At 37.8% G+C, this 27,887-nt stretch overlaps 2 protein-coding genes across 3 annotated transcripts; one reads left to right on the top strand and one right to left on the bottom strand.

The window, feature by feature from the left end:
• Nucleotides 1-7,809: 7,809 nt before the first annotated feature.
• LOC121465374 (olfactory receptor 5AC1-like) lies at nucleotides 7,810-13,522 on the top strand. 2 transcript variants are annotated; one of them, XM_041678611.1, is made up of 2 exons: nucleotides 7,813-8,697; nucleotides 13,511-13,522. In XM_041678611.1, the coding sequence occupies exons 1-2, from the start codon at nucleotides 7,813-7,815 to the stop codon at nucleotides 13,520-13,522; spliced, it is 897 nt and encodes a 298-aa protein (XP_041534545.1). The 2 variants fall into 2 exon arrangements, with proteins under 2 accessions (XP_041534546.1, XP_041534545.1); XM_041678612.1 differs by lacking the exon at nucleotides 13,511-13,522 and having other exon boundaries at nucleotides 7,810-8,730.
• An 8,787-nt stretch (nucleotides 13,523-22,309) lies between these two features.
• Nucleotides 22,310-23,233, bottom strand: LOC121465371 (olfactory receptor 5AC1-like). The gene has a single exon (XM_041678607.1). The coding sequence runs from the start codon at nucleotides 23,228-23,230 to the stop codon at nucleotides 22,310-22,312; it is 921 nt and encodes a 306-aa protein (XP_041534541.1). The 5' UTR covers nucleotides 23,231-23,233.
• Nucleotides 23,234-27,887: the final 4,654 nt, after the last annotated feature.

Genomic DNA, 27,887 nt, shown 5'->3' with positions numbered 1-27,887 from the left:
ATATTTTTTTCCATTTTTTTTATTGAGAAAAGGAGAAAAAAAACAAGTTTCCACCTCCTCCCATCCTCCAATTTCCCTCCCCCTCCTCCCTCCCTTGTCCCCCTCCTCCCACCCTTCTCCCCCTCCCCCCACTCCTCTCCCCCTCCCTCGCCAGTCCAAAGAGCAGTCAGGGTTCCCTGCCCTATGGTAAGTCCTAGGTCCTCCCCTCTCCGTCCATTCCTAGGAAGGTGAACATCCAAACTGGCTAGGCTCCCACAAAGCCAGCACATTACGTAGGTTCAAAACCCCATTCCATTGTCCTTGGCTTCTCATCAGCCCTCATTGTTCGCCATGCTCAGAGAGTCCAGTTTTATCCCATGCATTTTCGGTCACAGTCCAGCTGGCCTTGGTGAGCTCCCAATAGATCAGCTCCACTGTCTCAGTGGGTGGGTGCACCCCTTGTGGTCCCGACTTCTTTGCTCATGTTCTCCCTCCTTCTGCTCCTCATTGGGACCTTGGGAGCTCAGTCCAGTGCTCCTGTGTGGGTCTCTGTCTCTATCTCTATCCATCACCAGATGAAGGTTCTATGATGATATGCAGGATATTCGTCAGTATGGCTATAAGATAAGGTCATTTCAGGTTCCCTATCCTCAGCTGCCCAAGGAACTAACTGGGGACCTCGGCTTGGGCATCTGGGAGCCCCTCTAGGGTCAAGTCTCTTGCCAACTCTAAGATGGCTCCCTTAACTAAGAATTGTGCTTCCGTGCTCCCCTATCTAACCTTCCTTTATCCCAATCCTCCTTTTTCCCCAAGTTCCCCCCATTCTCCCCTTCTCCCTTTTCTCTCCTCATCTCCCCTTACCCCCATCCGACCCCACCCCCAAGATCTCAATTTTCTCCCCGGCAATTTTGTCTACTTCCCATAGCCAAGAGGACAACTATATGTTTTTCCTTTGGTTCACCTTCTTACTTAGCTTCTTTGGGATCACCAATTGTAGACTCCGTGACCCTTGTTTATGGCTAGAAACCAATTATGAGTGAGTACATCCATATTCATCATTTTGGGTCTGGGTTACCTCACTCAGGATAGTGTTTTCTATTTCCATCCATTTGCATGCAAAATTCGAGAAGTCATTGTTTTTACCGCAGCATAGTACTCTAATGTGTAGATATTCCACACTTTCTTCATCCATTCTTCCATTGAAGGGCATCTAGGTTGTTTCCAGGTTCTGGCTATTACAAATAATACTGCTATGAACATAGTTGAACAAATGCTCTTGTCATATGATTGGGCATCTCTTGGGTATATTCCCAGGAGTGGTATTGCTGGGTCCAGGGGTAGGTTGATCCCGAATTTCCTGAGAAACAGAAACACGGATTTCCAAAGTGGTTGCACAAGAATGCATTCCCACCAGCAATGGATGAGGGTACCCCTTCCTCCATAGCCTCTCCAGCAAAGGCTATATTTGGTGGTTTTGACTTTAGCCATTCTGACAGGTGTAACATGATATCTCAAAGTTGTTTTGTTTTGCATTTCCCTGATCGCTAAGGAGGTTGAGCATGACCTTAAGTGTCTTTTGGCCATTTGAACTTCCTCTGCTGAGAATTCTCTGTTCAGTTCAGTGCCCCATTTTTTAATTGGGTTAATTAGCATTTTAAAGTCTAGTTTCCTGAGTTCTCTATATATTTCGGTGATCAGACCTTTGTCTGTTGTGGGGTTGCTGAAGATCTTCTCCCAGTCAGTAGGTTGCCTTTTTGTCTTAGTGACAGTGTCCTTTGCTTTACAGAAGCTTCTCAGTTTCAGGAGGTCCCATTTATTCTATGTTGCCCTTAATGTCTGTGCTGCTGGAGTTATACATAGGAAGCGATCTCCTGTGCCCATCTGTTGTAGGGTATTTCCCACTTTCTTTTCTATCAGGTTCAGTGTGTTTGGACTGATATTGAGGTCTTTAATCCATTTGGACTTGAGTTTTGTGCATGGTGATAGATATAGGTCTATTTTCATTCTTCTACAGGTTGACATCCAGTTATGCCAGCACCATTTGTTGAAGATGCTTTCTTTCTTCCATTGTATATTTTAGCTATTTTATCAAAAATGAGGTGATCATAGGTTTGTGGGTTAAAATTCTGGTCTTCTATATGATTCCATTGGTCGACTTCTCTGTTTTTATGCCAGTACCACACTGTTTTCATTACTGTAGCTCTGTAATAGAGTTTGAAGTCAGGGATGGTAATGCCTCCATGTGATCCTTTATTCTATAGGATTGTTTTGGCTATCGTGGATTTTTTGTTTTTCCATATGAAGTTGATTATTGTCCTCTCAAGATCTGTGAAGAATTTTGATGGGACCTTGATGGGGATTGCATTGAATATATGAATTCCCTTTGGTATAATTGCCATTTTTACTATGTTGATCCTCCCAATCCAAGAGCAAGGGAGGTCCTTCCATTTTCTGGTATCCTCCTCAATTTCTTTCTTCAATGCCTTAAAGTCCTTGTCAAATAGATCTTTCACTTCCTTGAAATATCTTTACCCCAAGATATTTTATGCTGTTTGTGGCTATCGTGAAAGGTGAAGCTTCTCTGATTTCCCTCTCTGCTTCCATATCCCTTGTGTATAAGAGGGTGACTGATTTTTTTGGAGTTGATCTTGTATCCTGCCACATTACTAAAGCTGTTTATCAGCTGTAAAAGTTCCTTGGTGGAGTTTTGGGGGTCGCTTATGTACACTATCATATCATCTGTGAATAACGAAAGTTTGACTTCTTCCTTTCCAATTCGAATCCCCTTGATCCCCTTATGTTGTCTTATTGCTATTGCTAGAACTTCAAGCACTATATTGAAGAGGTATGTTGAGAGTGAACAGCCTTGTTGTGTTCCTGAGATTAGTGGGATGGCTTTGAGTTTCTCTCCGTTTAATTTGATGTTAGCTGTCGACTTGCTGTATATAGCTTTTATTATATTTAGGTATGACCCTTGTATCCCTAATCTCTCCAATACTTTTATCATAAAGGGATGTTGAATTTTGTCATATGCTTTTTCAGCATCTAATGAAATGATCATATTTTTTGTCTTACAGTTTATATGATGGATTACATTGATAGATTTTCATATGTTGAACCAGCCCTGCATCTCTGGGATGAAGCCTACTTGATCATAATGGATAATTTTTCTAATATGTTCTTGGATTTGGTTTGCCAGTATTTTGTTGAGGATTTTTGCGTCGATGTTCATGAGTGAAATTGGCCTGTAATTCTCTTTCTTGATTGAGTCTTTGTGCGGTTTTGGTATCAGAGTAACTGTAGCTTGGCTGGGTATAGTAGTCTGGGCTTGCATCCATGGTCTCTCAGTTTCTGCAGTACATCTATCCAGGACCTTCTGGCTTTCATGGTTTCCATGGAGAAGTCAGATGTAAGTCTGATAGGTTTACCTTTATAAGTGACTTGGCCTTTTTTTTGCAGCTCTTAATATTATTTCCTTATTCTGTATGCTTTGTGTTTTGATTATTATATGGTGAGGGGATGTTTTTTTTTGACCCAGCCTATTTGGTGTTCTGTATGCTTCTTGGACCTTCATAGGTATATCTTTCTTTAGGTTGGGAAAGTTTTCTTCTATAATTTTATTAAATATATTTTCTGGACCATTGTGCTGCACTTCTTCTCCTTCTACTCCTATTATTCTTAGGTTTGGTCTTTTTATTGTGTCCCATGTTTCCTGAATGTTTTATGATGAGAGTTTGTAGGACTTGCTGGTTTCTTTCATCAGTGTGTTTATTTTCTCTATGGTATCTTCAGAATCTGAGATTCTTTCTTCTAACTCTTGTATTCTGTTGGATATATATATATATATATATAGATAGATAGATAGATAGATAGAGAGAGAGAGAGTTTGAACATATATATATGTTCTTCTCAGCACTTCATGAAACCTTATCCAAAATTGACTACATACTCAGTAACAAAGAAAACCTCACAAGTACACAAAAAGGAATAACCACCTGTATCTTATTGAATCACCATGACTTAAAGTTAAAATTCAACAACAACATTAATTGCCAAAAGCCCACAAACTCATGGAAATTAAACAGTACTCAATTCAATCAACCCTGAGTAAAGGAAGAAATAAAGAAATTAAAGACTTTCTAGAATTCAAGGAAAATGAATACACAATGTATCCAAACTTATGTGACAGTATGACAGCAGTGATAAGAGGAAAGTTCATGCCACTAAGTGCCTACAAAAAGATCCTGAGCTTGATCCTGCCTCAACGTGATATGTTGTGCTTTCTTAAATCCCATGTGAAGCCTGCCCCTTTCTGAACAGAGGAGACATGGATTATGGGAATGCAGGCGGTGATGGTAGAATAGAAGAGGGATAGAAAACTGCAGTTGCTATGTAAAATAAATGGAAGAATATTTTAAAAATAAATACTTTCCAATGCAGGACAGCATGGCTATTGCTTAGAAATAAATTTAGAGAGAAAATCTATTATATCACTGAAATAATATTGATGGAGTAAGCATTTTATTTAACTTATAATTAACCTATATCTTTAGATTTTGAAAGAAATTGACCATATGAGGACAATTACAATACAGTTATTAGTTTTGATCTGTTGATTAGTTAATAATGCCCAGCAGATTGGATTAACCTACTGGGAGTTTTTGCCAGCATTTGGGGAGTGTCGCTGTTCATCTCACAAACAGGATTGAAGATGGGAAGGAATAAATATCACTCCCACCAAACTGTGTTTCTTACGGAAATTTGACACAGAAAGAACAGTTCTAGATACCCTTGTTCCTTCATTTCAAGTATTCTTCATGGAAATTTTGATATTATATCCAAGGGTAAGAGATTTTTTTTCTACTTTCTTTTAAAAAAAAAGTATAATGATGCACACATCAAATACAAACTCTTTCTCAAATATATTAGACAACATTTATGGAAATAACTTTCTAAGGGATTTATCTAATAAAAATAATGCATAGGCATTCCTATTGAAAGAGCTAAATCCCTAGGACACACAGGTACTTGTTTGTGGACCAGAGATTTGACCTCCACCATGAGGTTTTGAGAAATCCTTTCAGGTAAACTTACACTAGGATTCTTATTAATAACATTGGAAGTGTTTTTTTTTTTTACTACTGAGGGCTTTTGCATCACAGAAAACCTAGTACACTGTGATGAACCCTTAAACCAAAATTCATAAATTTGTATATAAGTAATAGTAAGTCAAAGGTGTAATTGAGACTCATGGGTTCTGAAAATTTTGTTTTGTGTCCTTAATTAAGACAATGTAATAAAACCAATCTGTCAAAATTTCAGCTAGCATTTAAATGAATTTTATTTTAAAATGCCCTAGTATCCAAGTTAAATCATTCAGAAGTGTGCGACATCTAGGCAGTATCTGTCTGGTTTTGGTTCACATTTCTTTCCTAGAAACATGAAGAAAGGAAGAGTCCACGACACTGGGAATATCAGTTACATTAGTAAATTTTTGACAAATGACAATCATAGTGTTAAAGTTTTTGGAGATCAGATGTTTGAATTTATTTCAAACATACCAGCTTCCATTAATGTATTTACAAGCCCAATAAAACCACAAACAGAATTTCTTTCTCTATTTCCAGTAAGGATGGAGAAGGAAATCCTTCCAAGAATATTGCCTCTATTCAAGAGAAACAAAACCCCTTGATAACTTTCTATGTAATAATGAAGTTCTCCATATTTTTACATCCTGAAGATTTTTCTTGGTCAACATGCTGTTTATTCAATTTATACTTCAATAGTTTTCCATTTTTCTTTCAGTTTGTAATAATGATGTAATTAATGAGAATTCTAAAATTACTTGTAGGAGACCACAGACATTAGCATGACATCTTTAGTTAATTTCATTATGAAATGGTAAAGTAAAAAAATAAAAAAATATGTATTGGCACAAAACTATTTGTGTAGTCTTTTAATAGCCCATGACTGTCTGTTGTTTAGACATTCATGCCTGCTGTTTACAATTGAACTCTTCCTGTTTTAGTTTACCAGAGAAATGTTAATGTACACAAACACATTATGTGCAGAATTCTGCATATTTTGGCATTCCAGAAACGCAATGTAGTGGTACTGTCTTCACTCCTTCTCGGTTTCTAGTGGATCAACCTTCACTTTCTGGCTTATTGCACTCATGGATTTATTTTGATCTTTTTTCTTCTTTGTTCATTATGTATATAGTCATTATCAATCAATTTGTTGCAGAATTTCAGTAATATGATTTTCTTTTTTTTTTTAGGCTATTTGTGATGACCTGTTAGAGTGGACATCCTAACTGACTAGAGGAAATATCAGAGGTGTGGGTGTTCACAACAATCATCTGTGAAGACTCACACATTGCATCCCGTGAAAGTACCTTTTGCAGTAATCTGAACATGGACTCTCCATCGTGTGTGCAACACAGCCCACAAACTTAGTGACTTTTCTAGTCTCTGTGTTAAAAAGTCAGGTAAGAAGCAACTTAAAGAAGGCAGGATTTTCTTCTTAAAACATATATTTTGTTTATTGTTTTATGGTTTGTGGTATTTTACCTACTGGATGTCTTTGCTGGGAACTGAACTAAGATCCTTTGGAATAGTTGCTAGTGCTCTTATCACTAAGTCATTTTCCTGTCCCCTCTATTTCTTTCCATCTCACTGTTTTTCTTTGTATCCTTCACAAATTTCAACACTTGAATTAAATCCAGCTGTTGAAAAGTTTAGCCTTTCTACTGTTGTTTCTTTTTTAATGTGTAATTTTGCCTTAATGTTGGAAATCTCACTCAGAAAGTGGAAGGAACTTACTGTTTTTTAACATAATTCTCTTGAGGGGAAATAATAGTACTTTCACTAGAAAGCTATGGTGGCAAAAGGAGCAAAAATAAGAAAAATGCATAAATAAGGATTCAAATTGTTATCACTTGACTATTAATAAGTTAAGATGAAAGAACTGTGCACATGACTAATACCAAAGATCTGTTAAGTATCTTTACCATATAAAACTTTTGAAAGATTTATGAGTATATGTAAAATGAAAGTAGGAACAATATCATATGAAAAAAGAAAGATTACAAAAGAGGGAAGACTATGAGATACTCTTTGTTGTATTTTCAAAGTACATAATACAACTAAATAAATGTGACATATGTAAACTATTACTTTGTATAACAACTTTTATTAATGAGAACGTATAAAATTTTGTGGAAAAATGCAAAAGACTTTTTAATTTGAGCTAGTGTCTCTTCAAGACAGTATTTTATTTACCTGGAATAATGAGACATGCCTTTAATCTGAGACAGAGACTGGTAGAGGTAGATCTGAGTTTGATGTCACTCTAGTCTAAATACTAGGACCAGGACAGCCTGAGCCACACAGATAAAACCTAAGAAACAATAAACAAAAATAAACAGAAAATCAAAAATGACATATTAGTATAAAAATTATGTATTTATTATTCTAAATTTTGTATAAACTCTCCTCTCTCTCTCTCTCTCACTCACACACACACACACACACACATACACAATTTATAAGTGATTCAAGTATGCATGAAACGAGGTAAATTAGTGTCTATTATCTCATTATTTACCTTTCAGATAATTGGATGTGAAAGTTTATACATTAAAACTGTTCATAAAATATATTTGGTTTCTGGCATATTTAAAAAGCAGAAATATGACACCTTCCTGTCTATTCACTGCAGAGCACCTGATGCACACAAAAGTGGTTTTAATACAACCCTATTCTTACTGAGACTTAGTAACATTTAAATAAATCTCCTCCCTCCTTGTAGTGAGCAGTCTGAGTGGGTGTGATGGAAGGAAACAGGACCCTGCTGACTGAGTTTGTCCTCAGAGGAATAACAGATCGTCCAGAGCTGCAAGTGCCCCTGTTCCTGGTGTTCTTCTTCATCTATGTCATCACCATGGTGGGCAACCTAGGCTTAATCTTTCTCATCTGGAAGGACCCACATCTTCACACTCCCATGTACCTTTTCCTGGGAAATTTAGCCTTTTCTGATGCCTGTACTTCATCCTCTGTGACTCCTAAGATGATTATGAAATTTTTAAATAAGAATGACATGATATCACTGGGTGAGTGTTTCTCCCAATTTTATTTTTTTTGTTCAAGTGCGACTGCTGAATGTTATCTCCTGGTAGCAATGGCCTATGACCGCTATGTAGCCATATGCAACCCTCTGCACTATGTAGTTATAATGTCCAAAAGACTCTGTGTTCAGTTCATAAGTGTGTCATATCTAATTGGACTTCTACATGCCTTACTTTATGTAGGAATGTTATTTAGGTTAACGTTTTGCAGTTCCAATATAATAGATCATTTCTTCTGTGATCTCATACCACTCTATACAATTTCTTGCACTGACCCATTCATTAATGCATTGCTCCTTTTTATTTTTGCTGTTTTTATACAAGTGAGTACTTTTATGAGCATTATAGTTTCTTATATCCGTGTGCTTTTTGCCATCCTGAAAACAAAGTCCGAGAAGGGCAGAAGCAAAGCCTTCTCCACCTGCAGTGCCCATCTGGTGTCTGTTTCCTTGTTCTATGGCACCCTCTTTGTCATATACGTGCTCTCTGGATCTGACACAGAAAATTATCAGGGTAAATTGTATTCATTATTCTACACCATCATCATTCCTCTTCTGAACCCCTTTATTTATAGCCTAAGAAACAAAGAAGTTTTAGGTGCTTTGAGAAAACTTGCAAAATGATGACAATTTTCTGAAAACTTCAAGGTGTTTCCTATCACCAGATCCTCTCTTTTTAAGTTCATCATAATATTTGACCCTGTATTTTTTACAGAATAGAAATTTTTTACATATTATTAACATAATAAAATGTGACTAAAATGCCTCTGATTATTGTTATTATTATTATTATTATAAAATAGTAAGGTCTCTAACAAAAGATAAAGCGTAAATTGTTTTTAATTCACACTCAAAGTTCATGAATTATCTGCAAATAATTTTTTCATAAGATTAATAATTTTTTCTAATATATGTGTTTGCATATTATTGAAAGAAAAGCTCCATATATAAGGATTTGACTACTATTTTTATTTATTATTTTTTATTTTACATGAATGTACTGCACTCATCTGCTCATTCTCTTCTTACTACCAAGTAAAGGCCTTCCCTCCTCCCATGTCTTTTTTCTTCTGTATTCAACATGGTCATGGCAATTATGAACATTCATTTGTGGAGAATGCTTGCACAAAGAGCAATACACTCTTGATCTCAATCAGTGAGACAACAGACTGGACGCAAGCTAAAATCTCTCTCCCTGCTAAGTAGCCTTAGCCCTCAGAGTATTAGAACATGCTAATGTAGGTAGAATGTACAAAACTTCTCTTCTTTCTCTGGTTTTTACATTTCTTCTGCCCACTCTTCCATCATATTCCTTAAGCCTTGGAACAGGTATTATAGTTGTCCCATTAAGGACAGAGAACTCTAGAGTTGCTTATTTTCAGCATTTTTGTCATTTATTCTTTAAAAATACTATGCTTTTTGAAAATTTTATACATAAATACAGTATTTGCGGCATTTTCATTTCTCTCCCACCTCCAATTTTTCTGTCACCTACATCCTTTCACATTCAAAAGCTCTGTTTTGAGTCTCTACATTAATCATTGTCCTTCGCAATAAGAAGCTTCTCTGATCACAGCTGAAAGCTGCACTATGGATAATAATACACCTGTTAAGAAAGTAGTTTGGCCACATCTCAATTTAACACAATAATAAGTTGTAATTCCTACCCAAGAGGACACATAACCACACTCGACAGGTGTTCTTGGTCATGTTTACAGTACCACATTTCCTTCCTTGGAGTCCGTATAAGATCCAATCAGAGCTCCTTCTTGGGCTCTTTGCAGGGACTCTACTCCCTGGGTGCTGCCTCTTTCTTCCTGGCCCACCCAGCTTCCATCCAGAGCCCTCCCCACTTCGGCCCCACTGCCCTCTTTTGGCGCGTGGCATCGCCCAGCCCAGCCTATCTGGGCGCTGGGTCCGAGTACTCGGGGCTCCCGGGCAGGCAGCAGTTCCTTTGTTTCTGGGGCCTGCCTGCACCAAGCGGGGTAGGCGCTTTGTCTGCGAGCTGCCCAACCAGCACGGAGGCCTGATCTTTTGGCGCCAGGAGACCCAGCATTGGGGTGAGTTTCTGGCCCACGGCGCCAGCCTGGGACGGGGAGCTCGGGGGTTTCTTGGCCCCCTGTCCTTCTTGGGCTCTCTGCAGGGCCTCTACTCCCTGGGTGCTGCCTCTTTCTTCCTGGCCCACCCAGATTCCGTCCAGAGCCCTCCCCACTTCGGCCCCACTGCCCTCTTTTGGCGCATGGCATCGTCCAGCCCAGCCTATCTGGGCGCTGGGTCCGAGTACTCGAGGATCCCGGGCGGGCAGCAGTTCCTTTGTTTCTGGGGCCTGCCTGCACCAAGCGGGGTAGGCGCTTTGTTTGTGAGCTGCCCAACCAGCACGGAGGCCTGATCTCTCGTCGCCAGAGAGCCAACATTGGGGAGAGACAGCATTTGGTAGGCAAGGAGACCTGATCTGGTAAAAGAAGATCCATAGGGAGCATTTGGAAGAAGAGATGGGCCGACGTCAAGGCAAGAATTCGCCCAACAAGCTGAAAAGCAACATGAAGCCACCAGAAACAAGCGACCTCACAACGGGAGGACAAGAACCCCTTAATCAAGAGGAAGGAGAAAAGATTGACTTCATGAAAGTGATTGACACCCTTAAACAGCATGTAAAAAACGCCCTTATAGAAATGGATGAGAAATATAACAGAAAGTTTGAAGAATTGAATAAATCAGTGAATGATACCCTAGAAAACCAAGGAAAAATAATCAAACAGATAATGGAAACAGTTCAAGACCTGAAAACTGAAATGGAGGCAAAGAAGAAAACACAAACAGAGGGCCGGCTGGACATGGAAAATCTAGGTAAACGAATAGAGACTATAGAAACAAGCATAACCAGCAGAATACAAGAGATAGAAGAAAGACTCTCGGGTTCTGAAGATACCATAGAGAAAATAAACACACTGATCAAAGAAAACAGCAAGTCCAACAAACTCTTATCACAAAACATTCAGGAAATATGGGACACAATAAAAAGACCAAACCTAAGAATAATAGGAGTAGAAGAAGGAGAAGAAGGGCAGCTCAATGGACCAGAAAATATATTTAATAAAATTATAGAAGAAAACTTTCCCAACCTAAAGAAAGATATTCCTATGAAGGTGCAAGAAGCAAACAGAACACCGGATAGGATGGATCAAAAAAAAAAAAACATCCCCTCTCCATATAATTATCAAAACACAAAGCATACAGAATAGGGAAAGAATATTAAGAGCTGCAAAGGAAAAAGGCCAAATTACTTATAAAGGTAAACCTATCAGACTTACACCTGACTTCTCCATGGAAACCATGAAAGCCAGAAGGTCCTGGATAGATGTACTGCAGAAACTGAGAGACCATGGGTGCAAGCCCAGATTACTATACCCAGCCAAGCTTTCATTCACTATAAATGGAGAAAACAAAATTTTCCAGGATAAAAACAAATTTAAACAATACGCAGCCACAAATCCAGCCTTACAGAAAGTAATTGAAGGAAAATCACTAACCAAGGAGTCCAACAATGACCACAATAACTCAGACATCTAGAGACCCTTCACCAACACAAAGCAAAGAAGGGAAACACACAAACTCTACGACTAAAAAAAAAATGACCGGAGTTAACAACCACTGGTCATTAATATCACTTAATGTCAATGGACTCAACTCACCTATAAAAAGGCACAGGCTAAGAGATTGGATAAGAAAACAGGATCCAACATTCTGCTGTTTACAAGAAACACACCTCAACCACAAAGACAGGCACCTACTCAGAGTAAAGGGCTCGGAAAAGGCCTATCAAGCAAATGGACCTAAGAAACAGGCAGGTGTGGCCATACTAATCTCTAACAAGGTTGACTTTAAACTTAAATCAATCAGAAGAGATGGAGAGGGGCATTTTATACTCATAACAGGAACAATTCATCAGGATGAAGTCTCAATCCTGAACATCTATGCCCCTAATATAAAAGCACCCACGTACATAAAAGTAACATTGCTAAAATTCAAGGCAGCCATCAAACCGCACACACTAATAGTAGGAGACTTCAACACTCCTCTCTCACCAATGGACAGGTCAATCAGACAGAAACCTAACAGAGAAATAAGAGAATTAATGGAGGTAATGAAGCAAATGGACTTAACAGACATCTATAGAACAATCCATCCAAATAGGAAAGAATATACCTTCTTCTCTGCAGCTCATGGAACCTTCTCAAAAATCGACCACATAGTCGGTAACAAAGCAAACATCCACAGTTACAAAAAAATATTAGTAACCGCCTGTGTCTTATCAGATCACCATGGATTAAAGTTAGAATTCAACAATAATGCTACCCCCAGAAAGCATACAAAGTCATGGAAACTGAACAGTCAACAATTGAACCATACCTGGATTAAGGAAGAAATAAAGAAAGAAATTAAAGTCTTCCTGGAATTCAATGAAAATAAAGAAACAACATACTCAAACTTATGGGACACTATGAAAGCAGTCCTAAGAGGAAAGTTAATAGCACTAAGTGCCCACTTAAAGAAAACAGAGAAAGCTCACATTGGAGACTTAACAGCCCACCTGAAAGCTCTAGAAAAAAAAGAAGCAGACTCACCTAGGAGGAGTAGAAGACTGGAAATAATCAAACTGAGGGCTGAAATCAACAAAATAGAAACACAGAAAACAATACAAAAAATCAATGAAACAAAAGCTGGTTCCTGGAGAAAATCAACAAGATTGACAAACCCCTATCCAAACTAATCAAACGGCAGAGAGAGAATTTGCAAATTAATAAGATCAGAAATGAAAAGGGGGACATAACCACAGACACAGAGGAAATTCAGAGAATCATTAGATCTTACTACAAAAGCCTATATCCCACAAAACTGGAAAATGTAAAGGAAATGGACACTTTTTTAGATAAATACCATATACCAAAGTTAAACCAGGACCAGGTTAACAATCTAAATAGACCTGTTAGTCACGAAGAATTAGAAGAGGTTATCAAAAACCTCCCTACCAAAAAAAGCCCAGGACCAGATGGTTTCAATGCGGAATTCTACCAGAACTTCCAAGAAGACCTAATACCTATACTCCTTAATGTATTTCACAATATAGAAACAGAAGAGTCATTGCCAAATTCCTTTTATGAAGCTACAGTTACTCTGATACCAAAACCGCACAAAGACTCAACCAAGAAAGAAAATTATAGACCAATCTCACTCATGAACATCGATGCAAAAATCCTCAACAAAATACTGGCAAACCGAATCCAAGAACACATCCGAAAAATTATCCATTATAATCAAGTAGGCTTCATTCCTGAGATGCAGGGCTGGTTCAACATACGAAAATCTATCAATGTAATCCACCATATAAATAAACTGAAAGAAGAAAACCATATGATCATTTCATTAGATGCTGAAAAAGCATTTGACAAATTCAACACCCCTTTATGATAAAAGTCTTGGAGAGATTAGGGATACAAGGGTCATACCTAAATATAATAAAAGCTATATACAGCAAGCCGACAGCTAACATCAAATTAAATGGAGAGAAACTCAAAGCCATCCCACTTAACTCAGGAACACGACAAGGCTGTCCACTCTCGCCATACCTCTTCAATATAGTGCTTGAAGTTCTAGCAATAGCAATAAGACAACATAATGGAATCAAGGGGATTCAAATTGGAAAGGAAGAAGTTAAACTTTTGTTATTTGCAGATGATATGATAGTGTACATAAGCGACCCCAAAAACTCCACCAAAGAACTTTTACAGCTGATAAACAGCTTTAGTAATGTGGCAGGATACAAGATCAACTCCAAAAAATCAGTCACCCTCTTATACACAAGGGATATGGAAGCCGAGAGGGAAATCAGAGAAGCTTCACCATTCACGATAGCCACACACAGCATAAAATATCTTGGGGTAACTCTGACCAAGGAAGTGAAAGATCTATTTGACAAGAACTTTAAGGCATTGAAGAAAAAAATTGAGGAGGATACCAGAAAATGGAAGGACCTCCCTTGCTCTTGGATTGGGAGGATCAACACAGTAAAAATGGCAATTCTACCAAAGGGAATTCATATATTCAATGCAATCCCCATCAATGTCCCATCAAAATTCTTCACAGATCTGGAGAGGACAATAATCAACTTTATATGGAAAAACAAAAAACCCAGGATAGCCAAAACAATCCTATACAATAAAGGATCTTCTGGAGGCATTACCATCCCTGACTTCAAACTCTATTACAGAGCTACAGTAATGAAAACAGTGTGGTACTGGCATAAAAACAGAGAAGTCGACCAATGGAATCGTATAGAAGACCCGGATTTTATCCCACAAACCTATGAACATCTCATTTTTGATAAAGGAGCTAAAAGTATACAATGGAAGAAAGAATGCATCTTCAACAAATGGTGCTGGCACAACTGGATGTCATCCTGTAGAAGAATGAAAATAGACCCTTATCTATCACCGTGCACAAAACTCAAGTCCAAATGGATTAAAGACCTCAATATCAGCCCGAACACACTGAACCTGATAGAAGAGAAAGTGGGAAATACCCTACAGGAGATGGGCACAGGAGATCGCTTCCTATGTATAACCCCAGAAGCACAGACATTAAGGGCAACATTGAATAAATTGGACCTACTTAAACTGAGAAGCTTCTGTAAAGCAAAGGACATAGTCACTAGGACAAAAAGGCAACCTACTGACTGGGAGAAGATCTTCACCAACCCCGCAACAGACAAAGGTCTGATCTCCAAAATATATAGAGAACTCAAGAAACTAGACTTTAAAATGCTAATTAACCCAATTAAAAAATGGGGCACTGAACTGAACAGAGAATTCTCAGCAGAGGAAGTTCAAATTGCCAAAAGACACTTAAAGTCGTGCTCCACTTCCTTAGCAATCAGGGAAATGCAAATCAAAACAACTTTGAAATATCATCTTACACCTGTGAGAATGGCTAAAGTCAAAAACACCAAGGATAACCTTTGCTGGAGAGGCTGTGGAGGAAGGGGTACCCTCATCCATTGCTGGTGGGAATGCAATCTTGTGCAACCACTGTGGAAATCAGTGTTTCGGTTTCTCAGGAAATTCGGGATCAACTTACCCCTGGACCCAGCAATACCACTCCTGGGAATATACTCAAGAGATGCTATTTCATATGACAAAAGCATTTGTTCAACTATGTTCATAGCAGTATTATTTGTAATAGCCAGAACCTGGAAACAACCTAGATGCCCTTCAATGGAAGAATGGATGAAGAAAGTATGGAATATATACACGCTATAGTACTACGCTGCGGTAAAAAACAATGACTTCTCGAATTTTGCATGCAAATGGATGGAAATAGAAAACACTATCCTGAGTGAGGTGTCCCAGACCCAAAAAGATGAACATGGGATGTACTCGCTCATAATTGGTTTCTAGCCATAAATAAGGGCCACGGAGTCTACAATAGGTGAACCTAAAGAAGCTAAGTAAGAAGGTGAACCCAAGGAAAAACATATAGTTATCCTCTTGGCTAAGGGAAGTAGACCAAATTGCCGGGGAGAAAATTAGGATCTTGGGGGTGGGGTGGGATGGGGGTAAGGGGAGATGGGGAGAGAAAAGGTAGAAGGGAAGGAGGGGGGACTTGGGGAATCAGGAGAATTGGGATAAAGGAAAGGTGGATAGGGGAGCACGGAACCACAATTCTTAGTTAAGGGAGCCACTTTAGGGTGGGCAAGAGATTTGACCCTAGAGGGGCTCCCAAGTGCCCAAGATGAGGTTCCCAGTTAGTTCCTTGGGCAGCTGAGGATTGGGAACCTGAAATGACCCTATCCTAGAGCAATACTGACGAATATCTTGCATATCATCATAGAACCTTCATCTGGTGATGGATAGAGATAGAGACAGAGACCCACACATGATCACTGGACTGAACTCCCAAGGTCCCAATGAGGAGCAGAAGGAGGGAGAACATGAGCAAAGAAGTCGAGACCACGAGGCGTGCACCCACCCACTGAGACAGTGGAGCTGATCTACTGGGAGCTCACCAAGTCCAGCTGGACTGTGACCGAAAAAGCATGGGATAAAACCGGACTCTCTGAACATGGCGAACAATGAGGGCTGATGAGACACCAAGGACAATGGCAGGGGGTTTTGATCCTACTTAATGTGCTGGCTTTGTGGAAGCCTAGCCAGTTTGGATGTTCACCTTCCTAGATATGGACGGAGGGGGGAGGACCTAGGACTTACCACAGGGCAGGGAACCCGGACTGCTCTGTGGACTGGAGAGGGAGGGGGAGAGGAGTGGGGGGAGGGGGAGAAGGGTGGGAGGAGGGGGAGAAGGGTGGGAGGAGGGGGAGGGAAATGGGAGGCTGGGAGGAGGTGGAAACTTGTGTTTTGTTTATGTTTTTTTTCTTCTTTTCTTAATAAAAAAAAAAAAACACCAAAAAAAAAAAAAGAATTTCCTGACTAGGATAATCATTAAACTTAATGAGGATTTAGGAATTGGGGAAGAATAAAGCACTGTAAGATATCAAAAAAAAAAAAAACGATCCAATCAGAAAACCATTGAAACAGTAGTCACAAGTTGTCTGACAAGTTTCAGGGCCATTGATGAGTTGTTGACAGAGCTTTCTGTCCTACCTGGTCCCATAGCCATTCAGTTCCAAAGAAACACACAGAGGCCTACATTAATTATAAACTGTCTGGCCTATTAGCTCAGGCTTCATATTAATTAACTCCTACATCTTACATTAATGCATAATTCTTTCCTGTGTTAGCCATGTGGCTTGGTGCCTTTTATCAGTGAAGCATTCTCATCTTGTGTTCTCTGCATTTAGGTGATGACTACAGACTGAGCCTTTCCTCTTCCAAGAATTCTCCTATTCTGGCCACCCCAACTATGTTTTCTGCCTTGCTACTGGCCAATTAGCATTTTATCAAACCAATGCAACTGATAAATCTTTATAGGGTACAACACCATTGTCCCACAATACTTCCCTTTTTTTTTCAAAACAAGAACTCTAAATCTAATCTCCTTTGTTTAGTTTTTGGCCTGACCATTATACATAACTGTTGTGGGACAATGGTCTTTTATCCTGTCACTTGTATTATTTTTAATAAAATGCTGATTGAGCAGTAGCCTGGCAGGAAGTAAAGGTGGGGTATTGAGAATGCTGGGAAGAGAAAAGCACAGTCTGCTGTTGTGACCCAGACTCAGAGGAAGCAAGATGTGACTGCCTCACAGAAAAATGTACCAAGCCACGTGACTAACATAGACAAGAAATATGGGCTAATATAAGTTATAAGAATTAGTTAATAAGAAGAGCCTAAGATAGTGGGCCAATCAGTTTATAATTAATGAAGACCTCTATGTGGGTTCCTTGGGACTTAATGACAGCAGGAACTGAGCAGGACAGATGTTAGGCAGGACAGAAAACCCCTGTCAACTCAAAACAACTTATAACCAACACTCTAAACAAAGACAAATATCCATAATTCATTTATTGGAAATGTGGGTGTAGTTTTCCTGGATACTTCCTGCTGTTTGGGAGTACTAGTAATCTTATGGGGACCAAAAGAAAATTTAGGATTATGGTCAAGTCCTGACTAAAATATTCTCTGTGGCTTGATCATCTCAAACAGCAGTCTTGAGGCTGTTCTGGGTATAGAACTCAGAGAAAATTGCAAGAGAGGTTCTCTGAAATGTTGATTCATCTGAACCATCTGCCTCTATCAGATTTTTCAAAGGGTCTTGGTCTATTAAACAACATTAGTCTGGAAGGAATCCACAGGTTCTCATCATCTGTGGAATCAAAAGAGGAACTGCTTCCAAAGTAACATATCCTTAGACCCAAATTTTGGAGTCAAGATACCTTTAAAATATATATATATATATATATATATATATATATATATATTGGTTTAGCTTAGCAGCTCTTACAATGAGATGTCTCTCTGTACTGAGATAATTTACAGTCAAAAAATTCAAAGAAAACACAATAATGCACATAATCCAGACTCGCTGTGTATATTCCATCTTTATGTAGCTTATTTTTCTTTTTACTCCTTTAATCTATAAATGATTGTACTCTGTCTCTTTAAAGGCTTTGTTTTATTTTTTAAAGCCATTTACTTTTTTTTCAAACTATTTCTTACATCTCCCAAGCCTAAATACATTTATCCAACGCTGTGACTCATTTAGAGGTTTTTTCAACTGAATTTGTCTTTATTGCATATCCGTAACAAATTTCTGACCAGGAGTGCTTTTTTCAGCAGCTTGGTTTCAGTGGCCCTGGATGCTGACTCCACCTCTCTCAGGCTTTCCCTATGGAAGAGATAGTTTACCACCTGCTCTGGGGCTGCTGGGTGGGAGCCATCCTCACCACCTTGACTCTGCATGTGTAGCATATAAACCCTTTTTATCTGAGTAAAAGCTAATTCTGCTATGTAGTGCACTGCACAGCCTGGAAATATTTCTGTTTATGGCTGTAGGATTCACCATGCTCTACTCCCTATGCATGCCCAAATCCCCCACCTGCCCAGGCAGGGAGTGCTGAACATGGTCTCAGTTACTTTCCTTCCGACCCTGAATGGGCACATAAGCATCCAGACCTGAAGTGGGTGGCCAGCATCAGCCCCCCCCAAAAGAGCCAGAACTGTTCCTGTAACTACAAAGAACCAGGAAGACTTCACTTAAAGCAATCACATAGTTCTTTCCACTAAAGCTGAGTGAAGAAACCTCTTAAAGAAGCCATGTCTCTGCTTGCCATCAGCAAACAGAGACTATCTGAAAGAAAAAAAAGGACAACTTCCAAGAATCTGTGCTAAACTCTGTTTTCGTGTGTGTGTATCTGTGTATGTGTGTGTGTGTGTGTGTGTCTATGTGTCTAGAATTCTCTCCCAAACTCTCTCAGGTTTTAACTGGATTTAGTTGGCCACATTGGTACCAATTTTGACAGAGGTTTCTGTTTTTTTCTGGTCCCACCGCCTTTCAGTCACAAAGAAACACACAGAGGCCTATATTAATTATAAATTGGCTGGTATATTAGCTCAGACTTCTTATGAACTAAGCCCTACATCTTACATTAACCCATAATTCTTGTTTGTGTTAGCCATGTGGCTTGGTACCTTTTATCAGTGAGGTATTCTCAACTTGTGACCTCTGTGTCTGGGTGACAACTGGAGACTGGGGCTTTCCTCTTCCCAGTATTCTCCTATTTTTGTGGTCCTGCCTATACTTCCTGCCTCGCTGATAAAAGGTGAGACCAGGCAGGTCCTGTTTGGGTATTCTTGGTTTTTTGTTTTTCCATATGAAGTTGAGTATTGTTCTTTCAAAGTCTGTAAAGAATTGTGCTATGATTTTAATGGGGAATGTATTGAATCTGTAGATTGCTTTTGGTAAGGTTGCTATTTTCATAAGTGACTCGAAAACTTCTACCAGGAAACTCCTACAGTTGATAATCACCTTTAATAATGTAGCAGGATGCAAGATTAACTAAAAAAATCAGTAGCCCTCCTACATACAGATGATTAACAGTATGAGAAAGAAATGAGAGACACATTACCCTTCACAGTAGCCACAAACACATGAAATATCTTGGAGTAACTCTAACCAAACAAGTGAAAGATCTGCATGACAAGAAATTTAAGTCTTTGAAAAATTAAATTGAAGAAGATATCAGAAAAATGAAAAGATTTCCCATGCTCATGGGTAGGTAGGATCAGCATAATAAAATGGCAAAGCACTTCTGTACAATAAAGGAACTTCTTGAGGCATCAACATCGTTGACAACAAGATCTACTATAGACCTATAGTAATGAAAGCAGCTTGATATTGACATAAAAACAGATAGGTAGACCAATGGAATCTAACTGAAGAAACTGACATAAATCTGCATACCTATGAACACTTATTTCTTGACCAAGAAGCTAAAGTTATACAATGGAAAAAAAGAATAGAAAGTCTGAAGTAGCTTTGAACACATTGGCACAGGAGACCCCTTCCTGAATATCACAGCAATAGCACAAACACTGAGAGCAACAATTAATAAATAAGACCTCTTGAAACTAAAAAGCTTCTGTAAGGTAAAGGACATGGCCAACAAGACAAAATGGCAACCTACTAAATGGAAAAATATCTTCAATAACCCCAACTTCTGACAGAGGGTTGATCTCCAAAATATATAAACAACACAAGAAGCAATACATCAAAATACCAAATAATCTAGTTTAAAAATGGGGTACAGATCTAAACAGAGAATTCTCAACAGAAGAATCTCAAATGGTCTAAAGACTTAAGAAATTGACATATTATCAGTGACCAATTTCTTCCAGCAAAGTCTGCACATCCTAAAAGTTCCAAAATCATTCCAATAGCACAACCAGCTGGGAAGGAGTCAAATCCCTGACCCCAAACTGAACATTTCCCATCAAACCAAAGCATGTCACCACTGGTCCGTATGTTCCACTCATGGCCGATTCATGATGTGAAGGGGATTCAGTATAACTTTAGTGGCCCCATTGTCTTAATAAGTCACAGCACTAGCAAAACGTCTAACATCTCAAGTCAGATTCTCCACTAATGACATATGCAAGGTAAGTACTTAATGGTAACCCAAGTAAAATAAAATAACAATATATACTTTATTCACACAGTGATACAGAGTAATCATTCACATTCCAAAAGAGATTAAGTGCATAGCAAGGAAATGTGGACCAAAGCAAAGCCAATATCCAGTAGCACAAACACCAAATCCTGCAGCTCCATGTCCAGCCCATAAAACTGAAAAGGAATCATTTCAGCTGAAAAGGGCTTGGGGGCCTCATCTCTGCAACTCTGCTGCCTGTGGCACATACAACCACTGTGCGGGGCCAACTCATCTTCATGTGTGCAGCTGTCCTCAGCAGAACTCCCATGGTTCTGTACTTCCAACTCTCTCAGGTCTCCATTGCTTTGCCTTCTTAACTTCACACTGAGTGTGCTCAAAACTTCCTTACATGGATTCTGAACCTTCCACACATTGTCTGGACAGAAATGCTTGCCATATTGTCTGAGCAGAGATGCTTGCCATGACTCTCCCTCAATCTTGCAACTTTAATTCCTTCAAAAGTAGTACCAGGGCCAATGCTGGCAAGTTCTGCTGGCAGCTTTAGGTGTAGACTTTGACCCGGGCATCACAGCTGCTTTAGCTTCTTAGCTTTGAGGAAACACTCTGCTATAGAGTTGCCTTATAGGATTCCTACAATACTTCTTCATTGTGAGCTTAGGGTCTCTGGTTTCAAATATATTTATATTTTCCCAAGTAATCATCTTTGATGGATGGACTTTTACTCTCCTCAAAGATTCTTTCTTATTATACTAGTGTAGCGGACCAGGTTTCAGTTTAAAGGAACTAATTCCTTTATCATTTACAGGTTCTACACTATGTTGAAAACTTCAGTCTTACACACATTTCTTACCATAGTCAAATATTTATATCTTTTTTTACTCCTCTCTCTCTCTCTCTCTCTCTCTCTCTCTTTCTCTCTCTCTCAACACTGTGTGAAAACAGTAATAAATAACCAAAACACAACCACAATGCTGTCCTCACTTAAAATTTCCAGTATGAAACATATTTGTCCAGTACTTTTCAGTTCAGTCTCATTCAGTGTTTAGAGGCACCATGAGATTTTTTTGCCACAGTATACCTTGAGAGATCATTAGGTCATCCTTACTCTCCTCTGTAACATCATTAAACAGGGTTAAACGTGCCGTATATTTTCTCTAAATCCTGACATTCCAAAATCCCATTAGAATGGTCTATTAACTTCTGCTTGTAGCAATTGAAGGTGTCTCTTGCTCAAAGTTTCAAACTATCCCATGTTTCTCTGTTAAGGACTTCCAAAGACAAGGTCAGCACAATCACAGTAACAACATTGCCTGCTGCCAATCTTCTGTCTGAGCTACATTATGTAAAATGTAAAGCATTAATTAGGTTTGTGGTTCCTGAAGAATAGGGATTAGCTTTAAATTTCCTGTTAACTGTTAGATAATCATATTACTAAGACAGCCATTCACAGTCTAAATTTTTATTTTTTAATTAACAGTACGTAAAAATTCAATTATGTGCATAATACAAAATAAAATATTATGATGCATTGCAAAAAACAAGGGAAAGTAGTAGAACTATGAAATTTTCTGAAAATGATTATAATTTTATGACTTTTTTCAGAGCACCCAAAACTTCCTTGTTTCTTAAGCTGTAAATAAAGGGGTTTAGCAGAGGAATCACAACTGTGTAGAACAGTGAATACATTTTATCCTGGGTTTTACCTGGTCCAGACCCAGGACTGACATACATGAAGAGGAGAGTGCCATAGAACAAAGAGACAGAGAGCAGGTGCGCACTGCAGGTGAAGAAGGCTTTCTTTCTGCCACTCTTAGACTTCATGTTCAGGACAGCAAATAGGACACGGCCATAAGAGACTACAATGGTCACGGAGGTGCTGATTTGTACGGAATTAGCAATAATAAAAGTCACCAATGCATTAAGTGATGGATCAGTGCAAGAGATTGTATAGAGTGGCAAGATTTCACAGTAGAAATGATCAATTACATTGGACTTACAGAAAGTCAGTCTAAATAATAAGCCTACATTAAGTGCAGCGTTTACAAAACCAATTACATATGACATACTTATTAGCACAGTGCAGAGTCTTTTGGACATCACCACGAGATAGAGCAAAGGGTTGCATATGGCTACATAACGGTCATAGGCCATCGCTACCAGGAGAAAAATTTCACTAGTTACACTGTAACAGAAAAAATAAAATTGGGCAAAGCACTCACCTAGGGATATCATGTCATTCCTATTTAAAAATTTCATAAGCATCTTTGGAGTCACAGAGGATGAAATAAAAGCATCAGTAAAAGCTAAATTTCTAAGGAAAAGGTACATAGGAGTGTGAAGATGTGGGTCCTTCCAGATGAGAAAGATTAAGCCTAGGTTGCCCACCATGGTGATGACATAGATGAAGAAGAACACCAGGAACAGGGGGACTTGCAGCTCTGGACGATCTGTTATTCCTCTGAGGACAAACACAGTCAGGTGGGTCCAGTTTCCTTCCATCACACCCACTCAGGAATCTCACTGCAAAGAAGGAAGGGACATAAAATTTGATTAAAACTGCTGAGAATGGCATCACATTCCAGTCTCATGTGCTGCATTTGTTTCGTAATCATGAAATATGAAAGTGTAATGTTTCTGCATTTAATCCATACTGAAAACACAAAGTATTTTCTACTTTGATGTACAAAGTTTTAACACGCAGTTGTCTGAAAATTAAAAGAGTAGGCCTTGGAAACCAATTTTTGATTTGACTTTATGCTTATTAGTCTCAATTACTATAAATGGTGCACATACATGTGACAGATAGGTTGTATACATAATTTACAGGGAAAATGTATAGTACATTTTATACTAAAACATCTTTAAATACTAATTGAATGTGAAAAGTCTCTTTTTCAATTCCGTATAAAATGTTTTGTTGTATTTTAATGAGGCTATACAATGTAGTGTTTTACCTAACGGCATTTTCACTGAAGTGTAAAATGCTCACTGAACATACTCATTTCTCAAAAGACTCTTCCATTTTTCTTCCCCCTCCATCTAATCTCATTTTCCTCCTAAAATATGCCATTTCTACTTTAATTTCATATAAAACTTTCAAATATTTTATGTAAGACTGAAAGTTATCTTTGTTATTATGTGCGTTATTCTGTCATCTAAAGACATTGTCAATTAACAAGATAATGATAAAAACCTTATGTTGTTTTTTTCACTTGCTATTGTGTTATCTGATACATATTCATAAAAACAATAACAGATTAAAAGAGACACATGCATTATATCAATGAATTTATATGAGTGAGATTACCAAAGATCAGATGAGATGGAACTCAATAATAATAAAGTATAGATACAGTGGTTAGGATTTTCAATATCTGAAATCATCTTAAAAGTCAAGTTATAATTTTTGCATAGAAAACAAATGAGGGAAAATGAAACAAATTGAATATTAATGACTATAGATATAATTGAGAAGAGAGAAAAATTTTCAGGCTCAATTGGTACCTACATATGTAACAAATAAAGGACGTTAGGATAGATAATGTAGAAAACCACAAAGGAAGAAATTCTAATCAACACCATAATATATTTCTGCCATGATAAAATATGCATATTCTAGACATAGAATGATCTATACGTTGACATCCCTTACTTCTGATTTAAAATAAGAGTTGGGAAATAAAAAGGGACAGCTTAAGTGACTAAGGGCTATTAATTTACTAATAGGACTAGCCAGATTATTTTGAAAGATATTGATCTGTCATGTGGCTGGTCTACAAACTTAAACTTTTAGATTTATCATAGTCACCAATTCTTTACACAATTGACTAATAACCTCATGCCCAAATATGTGATTCCAAACAACTAATTTTCTCAAAACATTTTTGTTTTACTTTTAAAAACAAAACTAAGCCAAGCAGTCGTGGCACAGACCTTTAATGACAGCCCTTGAGAAGCAAAGGCAGACGTATATCTGTCAGTTCATGGCCAGCATGGTCATGACCAGCCAATTCCAAGACAGGTTTCAAAGATGCAGCAAAACCCTATCTTGAAAAAATGAAAAAATAATAAAATAATAAAAATTAAAATAATGTCAAATTTAATATAGAGTTTATGGAGGAACATATGTACACAAAATATAATTTCAGATTATTTAAATATGAAGCCCTGAAATATTTCATAGAAAGGTGTGTGATATTTTTGTTCCACTTAAATAACAAAACTTTTTAAGAGGTGTGTTCTCCTTTATCTTTATAGGGACTAAGAAAAAAAGAAAAATTGTTCAAGTTTTATTATTCATCTAAACACATTAACTGAGAAACTGATGTCTGTGTAATAATTTTGTAAAAATTATCAGTATACATTTCTGTCAGAGAGTACTGACAGAGTCTTACTTTGCTTTTATTTGTTTGTAGTGATTTTTGGGTTTGTATTTCTGTAGAGATATTTTTATATGGAAAGAGAGACAAAATAATGTTTATATCTCTGATGTTCTTAAAAGGTCTCATTCATTCAAAAACACTATGTAGTCGACGACTCTGAAATAGCCTGTGGGGTTGAATTCTGTTTGTCTTGATCCATTATGTCAGAAAATATCATTTTTATTCATTAGACTCTCTAAGTGTGGAACCCTCAGAACTCAGCTCATGGCATAGTCCTCTCCAGGATTCTTCCAAAAGCCTGGAACTACTTACATCATTAAAATTGATTGTATGAATACTTTCACTGAAAAATAAAAGTATTAGTTTTGGATCCTGTGGCTGGTACATCAAAATGTAATTTAAAACAACCTAAATGTATTATTTGACCTCTCAGAATGTCAGGAGTCTATCATCAGCATCACTGGTGGACACTCAACACTGTGAGTCAGATGTGTTCCCTTTAGAATTCCATGAGAAAACCCTTTCTTTACCCTTCTGGCGTCTAGTAGCTGTTGTCACACTTCATTCTGTACTCTAAACTTTGCCCAAGATTCTAGGAATCATTCCCTCTGTATGTATCTTTTTTATGACTTTATTAATATTTTGATATTATAATTTAATCTCAAGATTTCTCCCTTCCCTTTGCTCACTCCAAACCTGCTCAAATAGCTCTCTCTACAATTTTTCAAATTCAAGGTCTCTATTTTCAAAAATTTTTACTCCAAGCATATGTGTAGACAAGTATACACATACTTCCCTAAATATAACCTATTCTGAAGATGAAAGTTACAAAATAATCCCACACTAGCTTAGAATTGCGTATAATAAAGGGTTACTTATTTAGGGGTAGACTCACAGATCACAGTTCTCTGCATGAACGGGAACAGGAACCAAATCCAAAAGCCAGGAGAGAAAGAGATCAAGCACCTGCTTTATGTTGACATTTATAATATAAGACGCCATGCTCAAGTTGGCTGGCTTCTTAAAGGCTACTGGCTGAAGGAGTTCCTTCAGCACTGTTCAATATGGGTGTTACTTGTATGTACTTTTCAGATCTGACCATTTGAGACTGGAAAACTGCTTGCTGTTCTCTTCCATTGGGAGGAACATCTCTCCTATTTCCAGCTTTCCTTGGCAGCTTATAATTCTTTGTGTAGGGGTGAGGCCTTGTGGACTTTCCTCTGTGCCAATTTTTTTTAAAGAGACAGGAAGAAAAGCAATAAACTTGGGAGGTAGGGAGAGGGAGAGAATTTAGGACGAGTTAAGAAAAGGGAAAAAACCTAATCAAAATATACAATATGGAAATTTATATAAAATTTGAAAAAAAACTGATAAAGCTAATGCAGTAGATATGGCAAACTTCCTTATTCATATTATGGAAAATACAGAAACCTAGAACCAGCTGAGGAAGCAGGTGCAAACATCCTAACAAGTCACATATGACAGGCAATGGTTGGTGTATGCCTTTAATCCCAGCACTCGGGATGCAGAAGCAGGTGGATCTCTGTGAGTTCAAAGCCAGCCTAGTCTACAGAGTAAGTTCTAGTACAGTTTACAAAGCTACACAGAGAAATCCTGTCTCAAAAACAAAAAGAGGGAAAAAAAGGAGAAGTCACGTACTTTTATAACTCGTAGTTGTAGAAAGTATTCCTGATTCCGGAAGACTACTTCTAAAGACTCAGAAAGTATGCTTTATGTAATAAAATATTCATCAGGTCAATTTTACAACACTATCTGAATAAAGGATTTGTATCACAAGTTTCAGAATCTTCCAGCCTTATTTCCATCAGTTCAGGAGCCTTGTTTTGAGGGCTTATAAAATGTGTTGAGTTTCTATGGTGTATTCTCCCAATATGCTTCTTTATTGTTACTAATGAGAATCATAGCATAGAGGTTAACCACATGAACGCTTACAAATTTACATGACTGATCTCAAATCTTCAGACCATTAACAGACAGTTGTGAGTGCATAGAAATTTAGCGAATGTATACAAAATATTTCACTTAGATTTTGAGGGAGTCTTTATGTCCCATTTGTCAAATAAGAACCCTAATAGATATTTTCATATAAATTGACATATGTGTCACTATATCACATATAAATTATAAGAAACTGTTATTATCAAAATGACCATATGTTTAAAATTACAGTAAAATAAAATATATTTGTACACAATACTATGGAAATGTGCATGGGTATAGATAGCACAAGACATATCTACATGAAGACACTTAACCTGCAGGAACAAGGGTTTCAGTGGCAAAGGTCCTTCTCACATCAGTTTTCTCTATAAATAGCAGTTTGGAGGGAATGGCATTTATTTCTTGCACTCTCAAACTCTCTTTCAGTATAAAAACTCTCTCAATGCTATCAAGAACTTCCCAAAGGATAAAGCCAATTTGTTGGGCATTGTTCACTAATCAGCAAATTAAAAATAACAGATGATTGTAACCGATGTTATTTAAGCTTTTATTGGTTTAATTATTAAGATGCCAATTAAAGAAAATAAAAGGTTTACCCCATGGAGAATCCTCGGATGAGGTACCCGGTTTTCTATGAAAACTTGAATCTGAACAACAAACATAATATACTTCATAAAAATGTTTATATGACCACATATATACATTACATGTGAATATGTATATTAATTTTCTTTATGGCAATTATCAAATTTTCCCACGTTATTTGCTACTTTAAACCAATGTTCTGAGAATTCAACATCTAACAATAGTTT

This window comes from Microtus oregoni, unplaced genomic scaffold (genome assembly GCF_018167655.1).
Source record: "Microtus oregoni isolate MIOR12 unplaced genomic scaffold, Mior012 000030F_ref0000283, whole genome shotgun sequence".
Classification (NCBI taxonomy): Eukaryota; Metazoa; Chordata; class Mammalia; order Rodentia; family Cricetidae; genus Microtus; species Microtus oregoni.
The sequence above is the reverse complement of the archived record's forward strand: the minus strand, read 5'-3'. Positions and strand labels throughout refer to the sequence as shown.

What these genes read in the sequence shown, in the direction of transcription:
- LOC121465374 (XM_041678612.1), top strand. Translation starts at nt 7,813, where the DNA reads ATGGAAGGAAACAGGACCCTGCTGACTGAGTTTGTCCTCAGAGGAATA.
- LOC121465371 (XM_041678607.1), bottom strand. Translation starts at nt 23,230, where the DNA reads ATGGAAGGAAACTGGACCCACCTGACTGTGTTTGTCCTCAGAGGAATA.